General features: G+C 46.0%; 1 protein-coding gene across 12 annotated transcripts in view; it reads right to left on the bottom strand.

The window, feature by feature from the left end:
* Positions 1-19,546, bottom strand: part of MYO9A (myosin IXA) — a 189,824-nt gene that overhangs the window by 19,125 nt on the left and 151,153 nt on the right. For 6 of the 12 annotated variants that reach the window (XM_030496909.1, XM_030496904.1, XM_030496907.1 and 3 more), the window contains 11 exons: positions 18,883-19,026; positions 18,154-18,193; positions 17,163-17,285; positions 12,825-12,905; positions 11,822-11,932; positions 10,691-10,813; positions 10,031-10,180; positions 9,486-9,796; positions 6,597-8,243; positions 4,923-5,004; positions 4,203-4,415 (listed from right to left, as the gene is read on the bottom strand). In XM_030496909.1, coding sequence (XP_030352769.1) covers positions 4,203-4,415; positions 4,923-5,004; positions 6,597-8,243; positions 9,486-9,796; positions 10,031-10,180; positions 10,691-10,813; positions 11,822-11,932; positions 12,825-12,905; positions 17,163-17,285; positions 18,154-18,193; positions 18,883-19,026 — 3,025 coding nt within the window. The remainder of the gene's footprint in view (positions 1-4,202; positions 4,416-4,922; positions 5,005-6,596; positions 8,244-9,485; positions 9,797-10,030; positions 10,181-10,690; positions 10,814-11,821; positions 11,933-12,824; positions 12,906-17,162; positions 17,286-18,153; positions 18,194-18,882; positions 19,027-19,546) is intronic. The other 6 variants (XM_030496906.1, XM_030496911.1, XM_030496912.1 and 3 more) reach the window with 3 other exon arrangements.

Below are 19,546 nucleotides of genomic sequence, written 5' to 3'. Positions count from 1 at the left end.
GAGCCACCAATGATGAAAATCAGGGTGCACCAAGCCATGGGTCCTCATCACTCAGCCTGCACAATCACTCCACCATTGTGGCCTGGGCAGTCCAGCTCTCCATCCCAGAAGAGCCATGTTAGCCATGAAAAAGTGATTTGTGGTGTTCCCAGCACCAAAGGAACCTTCAATCATATGGATCTGTCCCAGCAGAGCTTCCTCTTGCAACTTTTGTTGAGGACTTTACAGAAAAGACCACCAAAGTCTTTGTGCTAAAGACAAGTCAAAATGAACCCTCTAGAAATAAGAGATTTTGCAGTTCAACACAAAGGATCTCTGCTTTGGCCAACATGTAAATGCGCTGGGATCATTTTGAAGGGTGAAATGAATTTGCAATAATTCAACCTAACAGGATTCCATGAAACAGCCCAGAAATAGTTTTGATGTATTTAAAAAATACAGCCATTTTTGTTCTTTTTTTTCCCAACTGTAGCTGTGATTTCAGAGTTGCCCTTCTAGAGGAGAGACTTTCAGCATGAAGAAATCAGGTTGTATGAAAGGATTCAGGAGATGACAGTCAAATATCTCCTGTAGCTGAATGTCTCAGCTGAATGCAATGTGGGTTTTCTTTTATTAAAAATATTGAAAATAAAATGATATAAAATATGGACTGCAGGGGAGTCACATATCCCAGATTTACTCTTCCTTACCGTTTCATTTTTCATCCCAGGACTAACCTCTCTACCAGCCAGGAGATGGCAGCACATAAGGCAGACTTGCCACTGGGAAAGAAAGAAACTGCCTAAACCAACAAACAGTTTCTTCTTCCTTCTGCTTTTACGTTCAGGTGATGATACACATAAATTGTGGATGGGTACTGGAAAACAACCCTTAAAACCACAAAAGTTATTATCATCCAGCCCAAACTTACTACGTGCTTTTCAAAATGACCTGTATAAATATTTGCCCCTGATGATATAGTTTTGTTCTTGAGTAATTTCAACCTTTTAATCAATTTCAATGCTTTGGTTTTTGGTTTTTGGATTTTTAAAAATATTTTGTGGGGGCATTTACTCCTTTTTTTAGTATTTCAAAGCCATTTAAAGCACACTGATATGTGCTGACGTTGGCCTTATATGGATGTGAAACCTTCTTAGATATCAAGATGAGCCTCTGCACCAGAAAATCCCCAGACATGGAACACCAAAAAGCATCACGTGTGGGTAAATGACAATAGCTGGGGGTCTAAAGTTGTTCCCTGGATGAAGAAGAGACCAAAGAGCAACCTCTGTTTCACTCACCCATGCTAGCAAGAAAGAACTATAGCCAAGTGACTTGTCCGATCAGGCAGCATTGCTACATGCTGCATTGAAGAGCTTCCTAAAGTGTGATGTCGCTCTGAATGTCTTAGGAAAAGAGATTTTCACTGCTGGCTGTTCACGCATCCTTGGGGTCAGCTTGGTGACAGTTACTTTGGATGGATTTTTGCCAATTTGTGGCTTTAGTATGGAGCAAAATGACTGCTTCATTATCCAGGTCCTTCTCTCTAAGAGCCTCTGCCAAAGGAGGCTGTATTCAGAAGGTGTTTCTGGTGTGGTTTCTCTGTTCACTGCAGGAAAGCTCTCCAGGCTTAGGTGCAAAAATGAAGGGGTATTAATATCTGCTGACCTCAGCCAGGAGCTATTCCTCCCACTTGGACCTGTCTAACAGCAAAGTCGATTAATCCTCAGCTATTCACTAGCTAAAAAACTCAAACAACCTTTGAAGGCTTGGTTTTGTCAGGAAGCCCTTTAGCCTTAACGGCATCTTGGAGTCAAGTGTACTTTCAGCAGCCATCTTATATGCTGGTGCACCTTGGTTTTCAGCTCTGGCTGAAGATGCACTTGGTCTTTGCTGCTGTGGAATACCTCAGACTTAGGAAAGGAGCACCAGTTTTTGGTGGACCTTTACTTACCACCTGGTGATATACAATCATTAACTTGATGATCAAGAAACCAATGGGCAAACAAGGCAGGTTCTCACCCAGCGCAGCTGGTGAGCCATCACATGCTCAGCTTCACAAGTTGCATGAGATCTCTCTTTCATTCGTCCAGCAGCCCTTGGCCACTGAGCAGAGCATTAAGAGAGGCTTTTTTTGGAAAGTCATAGCTGGGGTGTAGAAGCTGTATGAATAAGCTACTGAGTAGCATGGAAACCAGCCTACGCATGGTGGCTGCCTGACTCGTCTTCATGTGAACATCACAAGACACAATGAATGTGTCTACAGAGATATCAACCTACTTGAGTTTGTACCCAAACCAACATGCACCAGCATTGCTCTATCATAGGCTGTTCCCAAGCAACACCCAACCAGCCTCTGCTAATGGATATGAATAAGCAGTCCCTAAATTTTGCTACTTGTGGCAATCCTGACCCAGAAAAGCCACAAGCCAAAGGGCTGGTCCCAAACCTGCAATACAGAATACAGATGGAAACACTGTACATGTTGTCAGGACATACAGACATAGGGTATCGCTGAGCACACGATTTCATGAGTAGCATTTGCTAGAAAGCAGAACTCAACTACACAAGGGGTGAAAGTGCTGACCACCAGTTAGAGCTAGTGATGGAGAGCAGGGAAGAAAAGGGATACAGGAGACATGAGAAACAGCTATTACTACTACTACTTGCATGCGATGAGAGCTGTTAAACCAGGTGAGCAGAGTCCCAAGGAGCATTTCCAATGAGCCACGTCCCCACCCAAGGATGGAGCTTGTCAAGCACCAGCCCAGCACCTTTCACATCCCAGCAGGAAAGATTTCTACAGCTAAAAAAGCCCTAAAGCTTTGTAAGAGGGCAGCCTCCAGGAACACAGTACAGCATTCCAGGTATGACGCAGCTCCTTGCCCAGGGCTTTGGCCAGGCTTTTTACTACATAAAATTCTCCCTTTCCTGACCTATGAGCAGGGAGAAGTGCAAAGATGCAACCAAGTGGTCTCGGTTCCCAGAGCTGTGTCGTTCAATCAGGTTTTGAGTATTCCTGGCTCAAAATCCCTGGAAATTTGTCAAAAGCAAATTTAAAAATTCATGGAATTTGTAAATACCTGCCCTCTTCCAGTGACAAAATTATCCTGGGAAAAAAATGATCCTTTATAATAAAAGCTGCTAACAGAAAAGTCACAAAAAGCCCTCCTTGGCCATCTGCCTTTCTTGGAAAAGCAGATTTCAGGATCACACAAGATGTTTGCCAGACCCACAGCAATGCTGTAGCACAAAATACATCAGTGACTTTGGTTTTTCTGCTTTTCTGCAGTTTCATACTCAGCTCCACATCCTGCCCCGTAGCTGGAGTGGAGGAGTAAGGCAGCCTACTCAACTCTTTATCTGGGCTCTTAGGGCAGGAGACAACTGGTGTTTATCCACACTTCTACGGGAACATCTAAACCACCTCAGGAAAAAAACAGGAGTTGGTTGGAAGCTGTTGGCCTCTTCACTCCGGAAACCTGTCAGTTTGTGATTTGCCAAAGGCAGCTTATCTGGGCAGGAGATTAAGCCTGAGATGCAAATGCTCTGCAATGCAGGCTCATGTAGCATGGACCTGCCAAGGGACACCAGTTACTGAGCTTGAAAACGCCAAGAAGGTAGGTCTGGTTTTAAAAACCCCACTGTTTCATTCCCACTATATTTTTATTGCCCCATTTACATGGTTTTGCCTTCTCTAAGACATCATCTGCCAGCATTACTCCAATAATTGAGGACCAAATAATCACAGGATACTGTGGCTAAAGATATAAAATCAAAAGTAATAGAAGGTGCAAGATTTATATAGTTTTCTTTGTTGTCTGTTGCTTTTTGGACAATATTTGATTGGATCTTTTCTATGGATGTGTGTAGATCATTTTTAGAGTAAAAGGATCCTGGGGGGACTTTGCTATTGAGGTTAAAAAACCCAACAAAGAAATAGGTAGCTGTGCAATACAAGTTGCAATGCTCCGGGAAAGGTGTGGAATCGTAGCTGACACCCAATCAAGCCAGAAAACACCGCAATGGCCAAGAAATACAAATGACTTCCCCATGTCACATCCTTGTCAGCTGTGTTCGCCCAGTTTACCCATCTACAGCATCCTTGGGAGTGGGAGAAGAAGCAGTGGAGGGATCAGTGCAGCTAAGATTAGCAAAGAAAGGCTCCTGCAGCTCCACTCGCTCCCTTGTTCCATTTCCCACACCACGTTGATAAAAATTACCATTTCGGAGTCACTGTAACAGGCCTGGCCCAGGCGGGCTGCAGGTACCGCCTCGGCATGAGGAGGTTGCTCAGAGGAGAGTAGGAACTCAAAATTGCCACTGCAATCATCTTCCTCCGTATCCCCCTCCCCATCAGCAAAAGTACCTCTAGTCAAGAAATCGGAGCGCGTCCGCGCCATGCGGGCTTTCTTTTTATGGGTCGGTCTGGGAACCTGCTTGACCAAAGGATAAAAAAAAACAACAAAAAGAGGGGTTTAAAATAAAAAGGAGATTCTAGTGATGTTTGGCATCATAGCGTAGCCCTAAGACATCTCTAAGTGACACTGCAGCCCCTGAAGGGGACACAATATTATTATATCTAGCGCAAAAAAGGACCAGGGAAAACATGAACCAAGACAGCACAGTGAAAATGGACAATCATGGAGGTTACTCAAACGTATGTTAAACCAAACCAAGACAAGACTGTGTTGGACAGTGTTTGCCATCAGGACTGTGAGATCCTTTTCATCCAGAGCTGCTACGACCTAATGTCATGATGGCTTTTTATTTTTCAGAGATGGTGTGAAGGTTGCTATACCGTGATATCCCCCTTCCCTCTGTCTAGCAGCCCTTGTGCTTTACAGTGCACTTCTTCAAAACGTTTGAGGGAAAACTAGCAGAATAAGGGTTTTCTCCCCCTTTCTTCAATTAAAAGAGAAAACAAACAAGCCACAACTTACCTCTCCTTTGCCAGACCCCAGCATCTTAAACGGCTTCCTGACTAGTTCACCCTTGGAAAGCCATTGATGATTTGCTTCTCTGCTGAAACACAACACAACAGAGATGTTTCATCTTCTCCTAAAAACCTTCCCACCATCCCAGCCCAGCTCACAGGAGTCTACAAGTGCACAGCCCAAGCAACCGAGACCAACTTGCAAGTTTGAGGTCATGGGGTTTTGGAATCACTTTGAATTCTTCAGGATTTGAGTTGATACCAAAGGACAAGATGGCATGAAGTTCTGCCTGCAAACTCTACCCATCATGGTGGTTATGGATAGTACTTTTTCACTTCCGCATTCTCAAATGTGATTGTTCTGTTGCAGGATAAAAAGTAAATTACAGGAGTTTTTTATATATATATATTTTATTTTTTTTTTTCCCACCCTGTTGCTTGTTCTGTGCATGAACCAGGAAAAGAAATGGAAATTTTTTGGGGAAAGACTATTCTCAAACAACCATTTCCAAACCAGTTCTCCACGACCTCCTGCAGATTTCCATTTGAACTGGTTCAGAAGGAGAGCATCCTCACTTTGCATCTATTATAGCATTAAAAAATACACCCACTTAAGGTGCTTTTTGCTCAGCTCACTCTTTCTACTACCACTTCTGAATAAAATGATAGTCGTGTATGATAGATATAATGATAGGCCAGGTTGGATGGGGCTTTGAGAAACCTGCTCTAGTTGAAAATGCCCCTGCTCATTGCAGGTGGGTTGGACTAGATGAGCTTTGAAGGTCCCTTCCAGCCCAAACTATTCGGTGATTCTGTGTTTCTAGGCTTACTTAAAGAAGCTGCACAAAATAAATGGGAATCTCCTCCCATCACAATAGCACATAAACCACAAGACTTCTTCACTTGGAGGTACCCCAAGTTATCAACAGCAAACACTAACTGGGAGCTTTTGCCTTGGAAAAGGTGCAGCAAGCTTTTGGGGAGAGTTTATGTCCTTTTTGAGCTATATGGCCAAAACCTCTCCAAAATTAGACAAGGCAGCTTAAGCCACACAATAGAGTGGGAGCAAATGTTGTCCCAAGATCTTGCTGTGGTCTCTGGCCCCTCTGCTGGAGCAGCCCACCATGTGAGCAGTGTGATGGAGCTGAACGACTGTTAAGCCCATTACACGTGTAATTATATATGTGAAAAATTCATATCCCAAACTCTCTCTGGAGGTTTGTTGTTTTTCACTCTGCAATGGTGGGATTGTCTAAATGGCTTTGCTGGCTGTGTTAATTATATACGAAACAAGAAAAATCCAGAAATATTCTGCCTTATCCGGTCATTTCTACTCTGACCACCTAAAAATCCTAAGAATTCTTTTCTTTCTCTTTTATCTTCAGAAATAAACTCCTATCACTGTTCATCTAGGAGAAATGAAAGCAGTGTCAACATTCTTTCTGTTAACCACTCCTCACCTGCTAAAGTCCATGACTATCTCCTCTGGCTTACATTATACTCAACACATATGGGACAGTTCTTTTTCCTTTTCCTCTCACTGCTAGAAGATCCAGAAACCACCTTCATTTCACTGGGGGTTTTGTACACTCTATTTGGACTATTTGTATAAAACAGCCTCTAGCAGAACAAAAAACCTATGGAGAAAGCCTACTGAGAAAGCACACCATCTTTTACTCACGGGAGGCCAAAGGGATTGTCTTTCGGGGTGAAGAACATAGTGCTTGCCCTCGCCTCCTCGCTGGCCTGGTTGGGCATTCGGGGTTGCCGGAGACGCTCCGTCCTCGAGAAGTGGCTGCCCGGGAGGTCCCTGGGGTCCAGAGCCGGTCTGGAATGGCATCGGGCTTCCAGTGCTGATCCCAATTGACCCTCTTTTCGCTCCATGAACATGCTGACAGGTCTGTCTCTGGGGGCACTGTGAGCTGGAGAGCTTCCCCTGCTCCCAACTGTGAGACCTTTGATGTCCACTGATGAGGTTGGAACCACACCAGTGGTGGGGCCATGCTCCCCCCTGCTCTGGGGGTGCAGGATAAGCACCGACTGAGGCCGACTCTCTGGTTTTTTGGTTGGTTTGAGGGAGGAGTCCTTCATCCTGTTCTGCTCTGCCCTCTGCAAAGCCTCCATTCTCCCTTGCTGCTCAAAGGCTTTGCGTTGTCTCTCCAGAATTTCCTTCTGCTGACGGATCTGCTCCATCATCTCCCTCTCATTTTGCAGCTGAAGCTGCTTTTGCCTTTCCTCTTTCTCCACGTTGAGCTTTTCCAGTCTCTTGATGACAGAGTCTGGAGAACGGGCCTGTGTGGCAGTCCCTGTCCCACGTTCCTCTCTCTTGGTAGAGGACTTCTCTTCCTCTCCACCCAAGGCTCTGCCCTGCTCTGGCTCAGAGTCCTTCCTGACCTCAGAGAATGCACCTGTCTTCTTTCTTTCCACTGCTTTGTTCTTCAGGTTATTCTCCATCAGCTTCACCTTCACGTTGTCTTGAGGTGGAACATAGAAAGTAGGTAGGTTGCTGGAAAGGAAGGTTTCTCTTGGTTGCGCCTTGTTTATAACATTCTGGGGGTCACAGACTATGTGCTCCTTCATGGTGAGGTTATCAGCCAGCTCCAAGTCTGCAATTATCCTTCTGCTACTGGGTAAATTGCTGTTCACATCTGTCCTACAGAAAGACTTCTCCTGCAAGTGAGCCTGGGGACTGCTAGGCAAAGAGTCAGTGGAGAATGACTGCACATCCTGCTCATCTAAAACTAAGGAAACGAGTTTATTACTTGGGGTGTCTTCACAGCTTAACATCTCAAAGCTCCCTTGAGAGCTTTCACTCTCTGGGGTTCCCTGAGGGGAATGAAGTGCCTCTGACACTAGCTCGGTGGACCACCGCCGCTCTTCGGAAGGTGACAGCCCACCGGTGGAGCGGACCTTGAGCAGCTCCAAGCTGAATTTTGCCTGTTCCAGTTCACGCATCCTCCGGCTTTCCCTTTTTGCACGAACCACTTTTTTCTGGTTGAGATCCTCCAGCGATTTGGGTCTCTCTCTCACGACAACCTCCTCTTCAGTGTCCATCCCACTCTGGCTACTGGCTCTCTCGTGCCTTTTGTACAATAAATTCCCAGAAGTATCCAGTGGGTCCATGTGATTCACCCGATTATTTTCCATCAGTGATTTATGTTCCTCTATAGCTCTCACTCGCTCTTCAAATGAGCCATCCTCCCACTTAGATGGGTCAGAGCCCTTAATTTCCAAAGCATCATCTGCCTCTAGTCCATCGTCTTCTCTAACAGACAGGCCATTCTCCAGCTGCATCTCTTTTAATCGCTGCTCTTTCAAAGCTCTAAACCTGCAAGAAAGCAGAAAACCAGCATATTTTTGTACACAGTGAACTGTGTCCACTCACATCCCTTCAAGGCACTGTGACAGTGGCATCTCATCACCATCACCATCATCACTTCACCACTGTCAGCATCTCAAGCAACCCTCCTTGCACATCTGGTGCAAGGCAATGGAAGTGCAAGTTCAGTTTTCAACCTTCTCCTCTTATGACATCTCTCCTACTCAAGGACTGCCCCAACGCACCTGAAAGCTCCTCTCGGACTGACAGCAGCAGCTCCAGCCTCCATCCCTGGTCTAGCTCGTTTGTGAGCTGAGAGAGCCAGAAAAGCTTAATCCGTCGCACCCCCTTGGCTTCTCCACCTTCACCATCCTGCCTGGGCTGCCTCTGGTAGAGCTAGCAGAGACTTGTGCCCAGCACCCAAATCTTCCACCCTATGTCAGGGTGCTCCACACCTTGCAGGCAGTGTCTCCGGAAAGCAAACCAAAACCTGCCCCGTGGCCAGCAAGCCAAGGCATGGCTGGAAATGCTCTCCCCTTTGCAGCAGCCGACTCCAGTATCTCCTGTCCCTGTGAGACAGTGCAGCAACCAGATCGGCGAGGCAATCTGAGTTAAAAATAGGCTACTTAAAGTGGTGCTGCTGCCAAGGGGAAAAAAAAAAACAACTTGGGAGTATTTATGGCCTCGGCTTTCCGCTGCCTACGTGCTCCAACCTGAAATAGGCTCTCCTTATTCTAAGAGTAGGATGTGCAGCTAAATAAACTCCTTTGTTAGAAAGGGACTCTTCATCAGGGACTGTAGTGATAGGACAAGGAGTGATGGGTTTAAACTTAAACAGGGAAGATTTAGGTTAGACATGAGGCAGAAGTTCTTCCCTGTGAGGGTGCTGAGGCGCTGGCACAGGGTGCTCAGAGAAGCTGTGGCTGCCCCATCCCTGGCAGTGTTCAAGCCCAGGTTGGACAGAGCCTTGGGCGACATGGTCTAGTGTGAGGTGTCCCTGCCTTTGGCAGGAGGTTGAAACTGGATGATCTTGAGGTCCTTTCCAACCCAAACCATTCTATGATTCTATGATTCTATAAAGCGTGGACAAACGAAGGATCAGACCAGGTCAGGCCAGGGTCAGGGATCTTACAAAGGGCCACCCTCCTCTTTAAGTCACCGTTGTCCAAGCAGCGCTTGATTTCAGACCAACCACCTCCCTCCCCAATGAGCACCACGAGAAAATGTTCTCATTTTAACCAATGGCATTACCTTTGCCGTGCTAAATACCCTCTGCAGGCTGCCTGCAAGCAGACGACTTTGCTTCTGCAGGCTGTGTACAGCTGCTTCGCGTGGTGCCCTCGCCAGGCTGCCTGGATGCTGGTGGCCGCATCGTGACGCCGCTTGGTGTGCTCCCGCCAGCAGCTCTGGATGACGTGGGCTGCAAACTGCATCTGCAGGAATCTCCGCCTCTCCATGAAGCCACGCCAGTGGGCCTGGAGAACAACGGCGGCTTTGCCGAGGACAAGAGGGTCTGGGGATGGTTCCCCTTGTTTTCGGCTCTGGTAACTGCGCCAAAACCTCTGCAAACACAGCAGGCAGTTCCTTGTAATGGGGGGTGTGTGGGGGTCGTAGAGCACCTGCCTTCACCCAACCTTTCCAGCTCTGTCTCCCCCATTCCCAACTTATTATGGCATTAGGAGTCTAATCCTGATTGTAAGCTCCTTCCTTAGAGAGGGGACCTGATTTTACCCACCAGCTATATCTGTAGGATGTGTGGACTGTAATTATCAACAAAACCAGGCACCATCACATACCTGTATGATGACTGCAGCTTGCCTTAAGCTCAGGAACTGCCTCCTGCAGAGCATGCTGCGGAACCAGCGCTGCAGCAGCATGATCCGGCGCAGCACCTCCTGATGCAGCAGGTCCTGCAGAAGCTGCCGCTCACGCTCCTTCACGAAAACCTGGCCAAACCCCCCCAAAAAACCACAAGCATGAGAGCTTTCGAGGCCACAGACAGATGATTTTATCCTCCTGGGGTTTATGTCCTGGATACCCAGAAGGAAGTTCAGCAGCTGATTTTAATCAAGCCACCTCTAACAGGTTTCTGCAGTTTCATCTGCAGCCTGGGACTGTCCAAGGGCTGAATTACAGAGCCTCTGCTTTCCCTTCAGGGGAGGCAAACTGACAGCTATCGTACTGAGCTGTGTCTGCACACAGACATAGGTTTTTGAAGGCTATCTCATTACAACCAGACCTACAACTTGGTTAACACAAAACAATGATGTTCCTTACTAGTTTTGTGTAAATAATATTCCAAGCTTCGTTTAAGCCATTGGCTTCTGGCAAACAGAAGAAAAATAGTTTCATTGACTAAAAACATATATAAAGATGTTAGTTTATAATTACAGAAATGCAGGCAAATGTTATATCTGCATCTTAAACATAAGCCTGAGTTGAGGATAAACATTTACCATTGTTCTTCCAACTTGGTAATTGTCTGGATCCAGTTTTATTTTCCGGAAAAAATCATGGATATTGTGCTTAGATGGGTTGATTCCTTGAGGCAGAAGGACATGGAAATGGTTCACAAAATCCTAAGAAGAAAGAAAAAAACCCCAAGATTTGTTTAGATGGATCCTGCTGTGTTCCTTCCTTCCATAACTAATGGATTTGCTCCACTGGCCACATGAAACAAGATCTATCGGGTGGGCAGAGGGACAGACAGCATTTTACAGACTGTGGAACACCAAATTCGTGGTTTGACAGAAAACACATCAGAGCAGGGACCCAGCAACGTTCAAAGGTCTTTCAGTGCGGGAGGAGAGGTTCCGTAGAACCCACAGGGTCATCTCGAACAAAAAGGCTCCAAATCCTCAGCAAGGGCCGCTACGGAAGGGGGTTAGCAGCATCTGCAAAGCATATCTGAGATGCTCCATCAATTACTGCTGTGAGGACTCAAAGAGCGGAGGAGGTACGAGAGGAGAGATTCTCCCAAGTAAGGTTGGGATCTATGCTAACAGCAAAAAATAACAGCAGTTTTCCTTTTCTAAAGAGCTGCTGTGCAGGACATGACACCTGGCCCTAAGCAGCTGCCAGCAGGGAACAAATCGGCATGAGCAACCTATGAAAGGACTGACATATGTGCAAAACTTGGCAAACCCAGGGAAAAGAAGAAAACAGGAAAAGGTGGATAACTCCTGAGCAGTTTGGAGGATGCCAGTCACTCGCCTGCTGGGATGCAGCCAGCACTGACATGACAGGCCAAACGCCATTCCCAGGTGAATCCAAAGAAGAGCACATGCAAATTGGATCCCTTCTTCTTTGCAAAAACGAAGTCCACATTACAAAACCACCTGGTTTGTTCAAAACCCATGATGTTATTATCTGCAGAGGGGCTTGTAGTCCACTTAGGTCTAGGACCAGCTTACTAGAAACCAGCAGTGCAGCAGAGGACTGCTCCATGTCCGATATCAGCTCATTACATTCACTGCCTTGCATCAGCTATAAATTCATTACCTTGGTAAACAGATGAGCTACCAACATTCAGACAACTCTGATAATGGTGCTAAAGGTGGGGAAAGAGGGAAAATGTTTTGCTCAACCTGGAAGGAGTATTTGCAGCCATATCCCGACTGGCGAATGCGAACGGTCTCCAGCATCCCTGTGTACCGCAGCTGCCTCAGCACCAGGCTGTCGTTGAACCGCAGGGGCAGCTGGAAGGGGAAAACCAGGCCAGTGATGAGCAAATATTCCCTTTAACTGAAGTTTTTAAGCATGTGGATGGGTAAAGGGATTCAGCAGATGTACCACATCTGAGCGACATGCACATCGGGAACGACGTGAGGGGAGGGAGGGAACGCAGGTTCCCAGAACTGTGCTAATCCCACCATGGTTGAATCCTGTTTCTGTCCAAGCAGCCATCAGATGGAGACTTTCAAACAGATATATAGAGCTATAAAGAAGGTTTTTGGAGCCCCTAAACTGAATAAGAGCCCTCTAGGGCACAGCTAAAGATTGTGAGCAACTAAATCTCCTAGGCCTAAAGCTTCATCTTTAAATGTGTGGATAAAACTTCAAAGGATTAATCCATAAGAAAGCATCACTACTGCAACCTTTCTTTTGAACTGAGGGTCCTCAGCCCAGGAAACATGCTTGAAATCCAATTCAAGAAATGTGATGCATCACTGAGTTAGTTTGAATAATGTAGCTTATTCTAAAAGTATCTTTTACCTACATAAACTTTATTTTAGAGAAGCTTTAAGGATCAGTAACAGCAAAAGTGAATTCACAGCTCTGCCAATCTCTATTACAGGTGGCAGAAGCTTCAAAGCAGTCAAATTCATTTATTAAGCTCAATATATTTTTCAAATAAATTAAACCCCTATGTTTTTCATATGTGTGCTTCTACAATTACAAGAAGAGCCAGTGCAGTTCATCAAGAGCAACACCCAAGTGATAACATCCATCCTTCCCACTGATCATACATAATTAGCTTCTAAATCCAACTCAGTTTTGGGCCTCCTTTTCTTTTTAACCCCCTGAAAAAATTACACAACATTTCCAAGATGATTTTTAGCAGCACTGCTCTCTTGGGATGGGATTTACCTTTTCAGCGTTGGATCGAATGCACTTGACAAAATAAGGTTCTGCTTGGCCAAGGGTCTCCATTAGCTTGTTGAGCGAGGCCTGCAAGAGAGAAGACATCTTCAGTTGGGAAATGAAGAAGAGACCATGATGAATAATGAAAATCCAAGTGCTTAAACCAGAAAACAAAAACATATTAGAATAAATGACGAGTAAAGCAGGCAGATGGGAAATTGTTCCCCAAGATGAGTGTTTCAGCCCTAGCAACTTGGAGGGGTTTGTCTTTGCACCCAACAAATTAGCTAGAGAGAAATATAATGCTGGGCTGTGTTTTGAGATCCCCTGTTGACCTTTTCACATCAGCTCTGTAATGATTTTTGAAGCCTGTGAACCCTGAACAAAGTTGTTTTTAGAGGAGAATAGCTTCAATGGTGGCATATTATCATAGAATTATAGAATGGTTTGAGTTGGAAAGGACTTTAAGATAATCCAGTTCCAACCCCCTGCCACGGTCAGGGACACCTTCCACTAGAGCAGGTTGCTCCAAGCCCTTGTGTCCAACCTGGCCTTGAACACTGCCAGGGATGGGGCAGCCACAGCTTCTCTGGGAAAAGTCTGTGCCAGCGCCTCAGCACCCTCACAGGGAAGAACTTCTTTCTTATATCCAACCTGAACTTCCCCTGTTTCAGTCTGAACCCACCCTCATCCTATCGCTACAGTCCCTGATGAAGAGACCCTCTCCAGCATCCCTGTAGCCCCCTTCAGATACTAGAAGCTGCTCTGAGGTCTCCATGCAGCTTCTCTTCTCCAGGCTGAACAGCCCCAACTTTCTCAGCCTGTCTTCATATGGGAGGTGCTTCAGGCCCTGATCATCCTCGTGGCTATTCCTGGCCATATTCCTCTCCTGAAATGTTGTGATCGAGGGTATTTCAGGTTCTCATTTTATATTTCTCCTTATTCCTGTATCATTATTAAAAGTGTAGCCCATAATAATTAATTTATATCATCATCATTGCTACGCTCAACTGCTCCAACAGGACATCATGCTGAGCTATTCCTCTACCTTGCAGATCTTTGAGTCTTTTGCAACAAAGCACAAACTCTTTGAATAAAAACATACCAAAAATCCGAGCTGGCCAGGCTCCTCAGCTGCATTGGCTTTACTGTGCCCTACCAATATTCTGAATATCTCTAATTATGAGCACATTACTGACTCGGCATCAGTAACATGCTCCAGACTTGATTCCTCCTGATATTAAGAGCGTTTAAAACTCAGTTGCGTAACAGATGTTCTGTTGCATATTTACTATAAGTAGAGTTATTTTTGATTATACATGATACTAGAAAGAAGCATTTTGCCTACAGATCTGCTTGCAGGAAGCCTTTTTTCCTTCTGATCATTTAAAGATATCTTTACGGGAAGCCTTTCATGTTTAGAAAAATGTATCTACATCCAGGATTCGGGAAAGAGTAATGGATGGATACCATGCATGTGCAATACAGCTGCATTATCCGTATACTAACAGTGTGCAAATGTCATAGAATGCCAGACTGGTTTGGGTTGGAAGGGACCTTAAAGCTCATCCAGCTCCAACCCCTGCCACGGGCAGGGACACCTTCCACTAGAGCAGGTTGCTCCAAGCCTCTGTGTCCAACCTGGCCTTGAACACTGCCAGGGATGGGGCAGCCACAGCTTCTCTGGGCACCCTGTGCCAGTGCCTCAGCACCCTCACAGGGAAGAACTTCTGCCTAAGAGCTCATCTCAGTCTCCCCTCTGGCAGGTTAAAGCCATTCCCCTTGTCCTGTCCCTACAGGCCCTTGTCCAAAGCCCCTCTCCAGGTTTCCTGGAGCCCCTTTAGGCACTGGTAACTGCGCTAAGGTCTCCCAAGAGCCTTTTCTTCTCCAAGCTGAATAAGCCCAACTCTTCCCCTGTCATTCCCATTCCAGGGAGCAGTGGGAACACCACAACATGGCAGACCTCCACTGGCATGCTCCTGCTTTTCTCCAAAATCACTTGTTTTTACACAAAAAGAAAGAAAAAAGCACCTATTAGGATATCTGAATCAGTGATGCTGCAGCATTTCACTGTGCCCCACACTGGGCTGAAGGGAGGGAAGGGAGACACACACAGGATGCAGCCCCTTTGCCAAAGAACCCTGTCAAAAGCCTGGTAAGCAAAGTGCTCCTGACACTGGAAACAGTGAAAATTGGATCATCCTGTGACTGCCTGCCTGATGGAGGGGGGATTTCCATGTCATCAGCAGCCAGTGACATTCTGCACACGGCAGATGGTTCGGGCACCCTCTGCCATCTGGTGCAAGCTCTGGTCATCGGGAATCCGTAAAGGACATGCCAGGTCCCGGATTAACCCTGGACCCTGCTCCTTTGTCCCTCTGCCTGCAAAACTTTCCAGCCACCCACTCTTTAACCCTTGCACTGGAGCTGAAATGCATAGTTTCAGAATCATCCTGGGCTAGACAGGGCAGCATCCTTTTCTTTAGGGTACTACCTGTGTGCAGGATAAAAGGGGAGGCTATAAATCACCATGCTGCAGTTTATGTCTAATTTTCAGCTGTGAAAGCCATTGCTGCTCTTACAGCATCCTCTAAAACACCTATTTCACCTAAAGATTACTGTAAGTAATAGTTAATATCAATAGGAGACAGAGAAGCTGCAAGCCTGGTGTTGAGGCATTAGCCACAAGGCAGCATTTATCAGCAAACCCCCTCCTCCAACTCTATGATAGGAAACATTTTTATTTCCTGTCTGTGACCCAATTCCATGTGCTGCAATTTTATTAGCCTGCTGTTGATGAAGAAAAGCAATCTCCTCAGCTTGCACCAGGCTGCTCTTGCAAGAAAATGCTTCTGTCAAGTGTTAAATGAAGTCAGGGCTGGAGTGCCACACATATGTCTTAGAGGAGAAGCAGGCAGTCATACCAGAGATGCCTCCGACTTCAACGGGGTTTTATCCATTTCACTAAAAGAAGGATGTGTTGTAGTCACAGCTCCTACATTGTCAAATCATTGCTGGGGAACAGCACAAAGCGTAAGGAAAAGGGTACTAGAATGATCTGCTTTGCTGCATAGGGGCAGGGGGGGAATCTTCATGGCGTTTAGTGGTCTTTTATTTGTAAGTGCTGTAAAAGCACACATCAAAATCTCAGTCACACACCCTGCGGCTTTTCAGATTTTCCTCTGAAGGATGAAGAGGGTTCAGGAAGGCACTTCACACCAAGACATCCCTGTTTCAACCCCTGCATGGTACTGTATGAATTAAACTCTGCAGAAGTATATTTTAAACAGCATACCATTAGACTAGACCAAGCTTAATATATGTATGTATACAGACGTGCATTCTGCAAATTATATATACTTAGATTGGTACATGTGTGTGTGCATGTATATTTAATTAATCTTACCCAGATCTATGCATAGAAAATTTATAAAAACAACCCACATCCCCAAAAACAACCCCAAACCACCAAAATGACAAGCCAGAACCAAGCCAGACTTACTTAGAAATCAATTTTTAACTGAAAAGCTGCTTTCTAACATCACCACCCGCTTGTGCATGCATTTTGCAGCAGTTTCCAAGCCCTGATGCACATACTTGAGGATTATTTCTGCTGCAGCTAATCCTGGGGACGGCTGGTGCACCGCGCCAACAACACAGCACATGCTTTATCGATCCCTCCCCTCAATTCCACTGCCTGCCTGGAGACAATGCAGCAATATTGTGACCTTTCCACCCCTACTAAAATTCCCATTCCGGCTGGCTTGAAACCAGAGTGAATTTCAGATGCTGAATGCAAGTCAAAAGACTGTAAAAATGTCATTTTGGGATTTTGCGGTTTCTGGATTTGGCAGAGAAAGCGGCATGATGTGATGGCTTAGAAAGTGAGGTACTGGAAGTCAGGCTGTATGCTCTGCAGCTCATCCTCACATACCATCTTGCTCTACCACATCATCCTCCCCCATACCCACCATGGCTCTTGATTCTCTCTATTTACACCATTTAGATACCTGCATGGTGTCTCCCAGCTTACCCAAGTCATGTAAACAGCTGAATTTATGTCCTAAATAGTGGTGAGGATCATGGAATCCCAGACTGGTTTGCGTTGGAAGGGGCCTTAAAGCTCATTCAGTTCCAACCCCTTGCCATGGGCAGAGACACCTTCCACTAGAGCAGGTTGCTCCAAGCCCCTGTGTCCAACCTGGCCTTGAACACTGCCAGGGATGGGGCAGGACTGTGCCTGCAAGTGTGCCCTTAAGGCACCCTGGGGACCCAGAGCAGGTATTTGCTTTTGACATCTCTCTATCAAAGGTCTAAATCATAGGTCTAATATCAAAGGATTACCTGGAACTGGGCACTGATGCTGGGTGGTTTTTTCTTCTTATGGAGATGGAGGAGAGATTTGGTAATGCGGTCGTGCAGCGTCAGGTTGGTTAGGTGCTTGAGGGACTTTACATCCAGCATATGCTGTGGAAAGAGAGAGTCCATTTCTTCTTAATAAATACAAGAATAACTAGATCTTACTATCATGCTGTCTGCTATTACTGTCTCTATCCCCTCTGCAGGGCTTCCTGAGGTGACCCCCCTACTTAATCTCAACAGGAAACACAGAGGGATGTCTTGAAATGTAGTTCTGCTCTATGTGGCCAGATCTCCCAGACCATGTTCCTCTGAGCTCCTCTGAGGACTTGGCAAGGGCATCTTTGACCATGGCAAATTTGGCTCTCCTACCCAGTAAGGGCTGCAGACAAATCATTCTCTGTTAATCAGCAGTTCATCATTTAACTGTATCTGTGCCTCTCTAGGTGCAACATGCACGCAGAGAGGAGTAAACCCAAAGTTTGCTCCTCTTGGTCCTCCATTCCTGACCACCAACATAGCACCAACAAGGAACACAACAAGCATTATTCTTCTAGGTACAACAGATATCTTGGCATCTCTTAAAATATAGTTAATGCAGCCAAGAAGGACGGAAACTGAATATTAGACGAGCTTGATGTCTAGCAGGCACTAGCCCTCTTGCATAACCTACCAGCTCATTTAAGTTTAGAGATTTAATTATCAAACTTCACCAGCATGCATGTACTCTTTCCCAGGGAAAAAGGAAAAAAGGAGCCAGAGCAGGTCCAAGAAAGGAGCTCATACAGCATATCCCAACACATAAGGGTTGAAATCCTTTGGGTTCATATAAATTAAACAGCCCTGAACAAAGCTGAGTTGACCAAGGTCTTGATGCAGATACAAGTGGCCTTCCTCACACCTCTCAGCATCACATCACTCTTCCTGTAGCCTTAACCCACAGACCAGCAAGGTAAAAACACTGGTTCTCACTCACCTTTGGGAGATTGGGTTTGGCTTTGAAGTTCTTGTTTCGCCTGTAGACATAATAAATGGCTCAGGTTAATCCACATGTGCAACTGCAGAATGGAGGAGCTGATGAAACAAGCCCTTCCAAACCGCCTTTAGCAGCTGCTTCCTGTGACCTGAACTGAAACTGGGCTACTTCTGCATGCTGCAGGCTAGGTGTGCAAATTTAGTGGCACAGGTTTGAGAGGAAGGTATTCAGTTAAAGAGAATGGTTACGCCGGCAATGATGAGGATGCCAGAAATTGGGCAGAGTGAGGGAGCGGCATCGGGAATGACTGACCATTCTCCTGCTTTCTCACAGCCTCTGTTAGCTCCAGACAGCCACAGCGTTCTCTGAACCTGCCGATGAGGCTGCAGTGTGAATCATCAACATCATTTCCTCACCTAATTTGTAATGGAAACTTTGATATCATGCTAAAAAATGTGACTGCATTACTTTGCTGTCATATCTGGAGACTGGTTTGACTGGCAGATTCTTTCCTTCTCTCTGCGCCTGTCATTACGAATGAATGATAAGAGGTAAAAAAATCAGACGTGTAAAACATACTGGGGGTCGCTTTGACCCAACCATAAAACATGTCCAAGTCTACTCGAAACCCTGATATATTTATATTCTGGCTATTTACATTCCTTTAACCACCCACACTGCTCATTATGTTCCAGGAATAAAGCCAAAATCCCCTCCTTCTGTACTGACATGAGGATGCCGTGGGCCCTCTCCAGCAGCTTGCTGTTGGTGGCGTTGACAAATATCCCATCCTTGTCTAGGAAGGCGCCGGGGCTGGCGAGCCGGCTGTGCCGCATCCCCATCCGGCCATTCCAGCCAACCGCATAGGCATCACTGCAACACCAAACACCACACAGTGTTAGGAAGATATAAACCCCTCCCAGTTCCATAACAAAATAAGATCATAAAATAATCCAACAGTAGAAAATGAAAGTCACCATTTTATTATTTTCACCACATCCTGGGCTGCATCAAAAGAAGCGTGACCAGCAGGTTGAAGGAGCTGACCCTGCCCCTCTGCTCTGCTCTTGTGAGGCCTCATTTGGAGTACTGCATACAGTTTTGGTATCCCCAACATAAGAAGGACATGGAGCTGTTGGAGCAAGTCCAGAGGAGGCCACGAGGATGATCAGGGACTGAAGCACCTCCAGTATGCAGACAGGCTGAGCACATTGGGGCTGTTCAGCCTGGAGAAGAGAAGCTGTGTGGAGACCTCAGAGCACCTTCCAGTGTCTAAATGGGGCTACAAGGATGCTGGAGAGGGACTCTTCGTCAGGGACTGTAGTGATAGTACAAGGGGTGATGGGTTTAAACTTAAAGAGGGGAGATTTAGGTTGGATACAAGGGAGAAATT

This window comes from Strigops habroptila, chromosome 9, assembly GCF_004027225.2.
Source record: "Strigops habroptila isolate Jane chromosome 9, bStrHab1.2.pri, whole genome shotgun sequence".
In the NCBI taxonomy this organism is placed as follows: Eukaryota; Metazoa; Chordata; class Aves; order Psittaciformes; family Psittacidae; genus Strigops; species Strigops habroptila.
Note: the sequence above shows the minus strand (reverse complement) of the source record. Positions and strands in the feature narration are given on the sequence as shown.